At 37.8% G+C, this 6000-nt stretch overlaps 1 protein-coding gene across 1 annotated transcript in view; it reads right to left on the bottom strand.

The window, feature by feature from the left end:
• Window positions 1-1567: 1567 nt before the first annotated feature.
• Window positions 1568-6000, bottom strand: part of LOC5578955 (serine protease inhibitor 28Dc) — an 89615-nt gene continuing 85182 nt past the window's right edge. Inside the window, exon 4 of the mRNA XM_011495462.2 lies at window positions 1568-2772. Coding sequence (XP_011493764.2) covers window positions 1644-2772 — 1129 coding nt within the window. The 3' untranslated portion in view covers window positions 1568-1643. The remainder of the gene's footprint in view (window positions 2773-6000) is intronic.

Below are 6000 nucleotides of genomic sequence, written 5' to 3'. Positions count from 1 at the left end.
ACAGCCTAGTTGTAATAGTACTTGTACTTCGGTATTAAATCTTTTAGTGGAAAGCATTTTTACATACTGGGGCCATTTTTGTAATCAAAGCCATAAATTTTCGTTAATGCTAAACGCTTAGAGATATGCAACGCTCTATAAATGTTACGTGATTTATTAAATTTTGTGCGACATATATTTATTTCAATTCCAAAATCCATTGATTTACGGTGTACTTTACCCCTCTACCGGCAGCTTCATTTTTTACCGCTAAAAAAATATTCAAATCGTGATAACTTTTTTGTATTTTTGCACCATATTTTCACAAGCTCTCAAAAAACTCTTCTAGTTTTAAAATATGTGTCGATAATGATCATTGGTCATCTGGATCAGAAGACATTCCAAAATACCGGTAGAGGGGTTAATGTGAAAACATAATAATCAACCAATGACCATATAAAAATAAAATTTTATACATATTCTCCATAACTCAATATTCAAGGGACCATCGACTTATAGAATTATCGAGTTATAGAATATACCGACACAAAAAATCACAAAATCGAAGGAAAAAATTTTTGTGTTTCCAATACATTTATGATCACTTCTGTGAAAAATAAATATTATTTTGTTGATAGTATTTGACAAACTATTATTTGAAAACTTTTTTCGAAATGTTCGATAAATAACTTTATTTTTGCTGACATTTTTTTTTATTATCTTCATGATTTTCAACTTTCATTACAACTTGCAAGTACAATGTTAGGTTTCCTCAAATAAGAATTATTTTTATATAGATATCGAGTTATGGAGGGAAATTTACCTCTAAGGTGACATCGACTAGTGGAGATATCGAGTTATAGAAATATCGACTTATGGAGAGCACGATCTATGGAAGTTTTAAGGGACCGAAAAATCCATCGAGTTATAGAACATCGAGTTGTGGAGAGTCGACTGTATTTCTAAATCATTCGCAAGTTTTTTTGTTCATAAACTTAAAATATCAAAGCATCGCTTCTTCGGGAATTCGTGTGCTCTAGAAGTCGCAAAACTTGGCGAAATGCAAGGCAACTGTAAGAATTTTGATATTTCAGGTACTGCACCAATAAAAAGGTTCCAATATATCTGAAGATTTAGCAAACTTTTGACACAACTTCGAATAATATAATTAATACGAATAAAACTGTGTAACTGCTTAGTAGATGATTGTTATGTATTGTTGAATTTCAAAAATATACTTGGTAAGTCATATATTTTCCGGCTCTGGGAGGGGTTTTGACCCCCAAAACCCGCCCTTGGTTGCACCACTGCTCCGGATAATCGAGTCCGATCTGTACTTGTTTTAAAAATGTAAATTATAAATCTTTGGAACAAAATGATAAAAATATTCAGATTTAACCTCGTTTTACGATCAGCATTGGTTTGGACTTGTTGGTGATAATTAAATAGTGCATAGTTTGAAGAGTTGGCATCAATTATAATGATATTACGACAAACTAACGTATCGAACAGAGAAACCGGACATGGACTAAGGGCACTTACGTTCAGGGTGACGATAAGCGAATCATCATCAGTGAATTTATTTTGCATATAGATTATATGTCATGGAACTAACGTATAAATAATTCGACAAAATTTTTCATCTAAAGCTACAATTCCTCTTTTCATAGTCTCGGATCAAACACTCCTCCATAATACAGCGGAAGCTTAGTCTTCTCGTCCCGTACCAATATCAAGAACGGTCCATTCACTTTGAAATTCACCTGAGGAAAGTTCCTGTCCATAAACGGCATCACCACTGCACCACTCTCCGTTCCCTTCTCGTTGACTACCAGGTCGATCTTGTGAAGAATTTCGTTGACATGTAAACGGGACTGCAAATAATACCCGTCGTAAGCCCTTCGAAGCCTTTTGCTTGAGGTCAATGCTGCACAACAGACACAGCTTCCGCCTTTGAAGCGGCAGAGGCTACTGGCCTCGCACAGAACCCGATTGGAGACATCTTTCTCGACTATGATGCAGTTCCCATGCTGATGGTGAAGCTCCATGATGGCATTCTCGCGGGTGTCCTCCAGGAAATCGAAAGCATCCATATAGTCGTAAGGCATTATGGTGCTGCGGTTGTGCCAAATGCGGTTTAAATTGCTTTCTTCTTGGTCAAATATTGTAGTCACTCCTAGTTGTTCAAGAGTCTGCCTCAAGTTCAAAGAGTTTTGCACGTGTAGCTTAGGAAATTGCACAGCAACAAGTTTCATCTCCATTTTATTGAAAATGTCGTCCAGAGCCACCGTATTGAGGTGGGTTTGCAATAATCTGATTTTTTCTCTTGTGGAATCATCTGGTAAAAAGACGTAAAGCGTGATTTTTTGTTTGTATGGAAATCCAAGAACCTTGGTTTTAACGTTTTGCCAGTAATAGTAAGGAAAGCAACCACCATTCACCATCATGGGTATTAAAATGGCGGGTTTGCTTGGCCCCTCTAGGAAAAATGGCCTAGCCTTAGTACCTTCTATGATGAAAGGCTGTTGCCATAGGGCTTTGAAGTAGAGCGTGTTAGTCATCACGAGCATTGAGGTGGTATTAAGTTGCGCTACAATCTGCGATATTCTACCTCGACTTAGGCGTCTGATCCATGCGTTGATGGTATGAATAACACTCTGTATTTTGGTCCTGAAGTCCACATAATGGGTTTCTAGTCCGTAAAACCGTTCGGCAATCAGTTGAAATTTCTGGTCAAATTGCATGCCTTTGGGCGCAAATACTCCGTTGGCAACTTTTATCTCGGCGACAGAGCTGAAATTATTAGCATAATAGTGCATTAAATAGTTTTGAATTTGGTGTACCATTTCGATTCATATTACGGACAATTGCCCCCTGTGAATATAACTCAACAAAAGCTTATAGAATATACATGTTTGGATAATTCAAAATAAACAGTTATATTTGAGCTTTTCATGACGCTATTCCGGACGCTTTCTCGCTTTTGCTTTATATTTCGGACATTTTGATTCCGATTCTGGACAGCTTATTATTTATTTATTTAGATCTACAACAAACAACTTGATAAAACCTTGCCAACAATATTTCGCCACTCGGTTCACGGCCGCCTCTCTCTATCATCGACTTCAACCCACACTCTCCAGGTCCTGGTGCACCTGGTCAATCCACCTAGCTCGCTGCGCCCCACACCTTCTTGTTCCGACCGGATTCGAAGCGAACACTATCATTACAAGGCTGTTGTGTAATGATCGATTTACTAATCTGTTCACATCTTAGACTCTCCATATTAACCCATATCCATCTGCATATTAACCCATATCCGCCCAGCGTCCTAAAAATAGGACAGAAGCCCCGAACGCCCAGCATCCTATAAATAGGACAGTACTTGTAGTGCTAACATCTTGAAAATAAAGAGGTTTACGAGAAAACTGTCTTCTGCAAAGTTGATCACAGGACTGCTGACTTCCACTTGATAACTATTTTAGTTCAGAATTAACTTACCAGGTGGCGCTCAGACGCCAACAAATGTTGCAGATAAATAAGCAACATATGAAACAACTTTCCGACGTACAAATATTTGCTTCGTTTATATCTCAGTCCAGCGATGAGATACAAAATTGGTGTCTTCGAAAAAGTTGAACAACTAAATAATACCTATTTGCATAGAACCTTATAAATTCGGAAAACACTCCCAAGATGGCGCTAGTGAGCCAAAACTTTATTTGCTTATATTTTAGTCCAGTTATGAGATACCAAAATGGTGTCTTCGACAAAGTTGAACAACTAAATAATACCTATTTGCATAGAACTTTATAAATTCGGAAAACACTCCCAGGATGGCGCTAGTGAGTCAAAACTTTATTTGCTTATATCTTAGTCCAGTTATGAGATACAAAATTGGTGTCTTCGATAAAGTTGATCAACTAAATGAGACCTATTCGCCTAAAACCTTATTAGTTCGGAAAACACTCAAAAGATGGCGCTAGTGGTCGAACATTTTGATTGTTCATATCTCAGTTCAGTGATGATATACAACATTGGTGTCTTCGACAAATGTGTTCAACTGAATGAGATCTATTCACCCGAAAACTTATTAATTTGGAAAACATTCACTAGATGGCGCTAGTGGGCAAAGATTTTATTTTGCTAATATCTCAGTCAAGTGATTAGATACAAAGTTTGAATATTGGACAATGTTGAAGAACTAAATGAACCCTATTCGCCTAGAACCTTATTAGTTCGGAAAACACTCACAAGGTGGCGCTAGTGGGTATTTTTTTATATCTCAGTCCAGCGATGAGATTCGAAATTGGTGTCTTCGACAAAAGTGTTCAACTAAATTGGATCTATTCGCCCAGAAACATAGTAGTTTGAAAAACTCTCCAAAGGTGGCGCTAGTAGACAAACATTTTATTTGCTTATATCTCAATCCATTGGATACAAAGTTAGTGTCCTTGACAAAGTTGAAGAACTAAATGAGACCTATTCACCTGGAAACTTATTACTTCGGAAATCACCTAAATGGCACTACTCTGCACAAATTTTATTCGCTTATATATCAGTCCACTGATTAAATCCAAATAAAGCTATGCGCCTAAATCCTTCTAACAGGCAAACCTCCATGAGTCGATATCTGAAGGGACCATCGACTCATGGAAATATCGAGTCATGGAAAGAAATGCTTTGGAAAGCTCTTTCAGGGGACCATCATAGTAACCATGAAATTTTGAACTTAGTATGGACCAATGCATGAGTTCATTATTTGACATTTGAGCGGTGCCGTGTTATTCATGTTGCCATGGTAACGAGTGAATTCGGCACCGCTTAAACGTCAAATTAGTGAACTCGTGCATTGATCCATAGACCTATGCACGAGTTCACTATTTGACGTTTTAGCGGTGCCGTGTTGTTTATGTGACTATGGGAACCAAAGAATTCGGCACCGCTCAAAAATCATATTAGTGAACTCGTGCATCGGTCCACACGGAGCCGCAAATCGACCCAACTTTGACTTCTTTTGACGCAATTCGGCTCTTCCGTGGGATAACCCAAATTTGGGTTAACTGATATATACCTATCATTAGGTTGTTTCCATTTGACAGTGGCAAAACAAACAACCCAGTGCAAAAAAAATCTACCCAGCGTTAGCTTTCGAAGTCTCCGTGATGGGTTAAAACAACTTAACGTTAGGTAAACTCGAAAGAACCCAAATTTGGCTTATTCCATTGAACTTCGACGCTGGGTCGGTGCGTCTCTCTCTGTTTTTGACAACATTGCTGATGCGAGAGAGGCAAAACAACCCAACCGTGGGTAAAAACTAAATGCAGTTTACCCAAATTTGAGTAAAAAGAACTTAATTTTTGGGTAGTCTGATTTCTTCGTGCGATATCGAATTGATATCGAATCATGGAACATCGACTCATGGAGGTTCACTGTATTTCAGAATTCATTCTCATGATGACGCTTGTCAGCAAATATTTTATTCGCTTATATTGAAGTCCAGTGATGTAAAATTTGGTATCTTCGAAAACGATGATCAACTAAAGGAGATACTTTCGCAAAAAAAACTTATTAGCTGGGAATTGCTTTTATGTGCGGAACATCAAGGAAACAACCAATAAGAAATTGGTCTGCCTAGATCAAAACAATGGATACTTACTATCGAGTCGAACAACAATCGCTTATTTCGTATGCAATGCTCCTTACATTTTTAGATGAACCTTGACACCATTTATTGAAGGCTAAAAGAAGAAAACACATGTTTTTTAGCCGTTGAATGAAAAAGATGATCTTTTGAAGGGAGTGAAGAACGAAAAAACCGACAAATTGACTTATCCATCCGTGAACTGAACTCCAAGGGTGAAGGGCGGCTGTCAAATGAGAGTAAAATTGAACAGTCTCCAACCTAAGCCCAACGTGGAAAAGTAAAAATAATTATTCGCAAAATTACAGGTAATAAATGCGCTTGAAAGATATTGTTTGCAAGCAGTTATTTACTACGCGCTACTGCAGTGCGTTGTT

The sequence above is a fragment of the Aedes aegypti genome, chromosome 2 (assembly GCF_002204515.2).
Source record: "Aedes aegypti strain LVP_AGWG chromosome 2, AaegL5.0 Primary Assembly, whole genome shotgun sequence".
Taxonomy (NCBI): domain Eukaryota; kingdom Metazoa; phylum Arthropoda; class Insecta; order Diptera; family Culicidae; genus Aedes; species Aedes aegypti.
The sequence above is the reverse complement of the archived record's forward strand: the minus strand, read 5'-3'. Positions and strand labels throughout refer to the sequence as shown.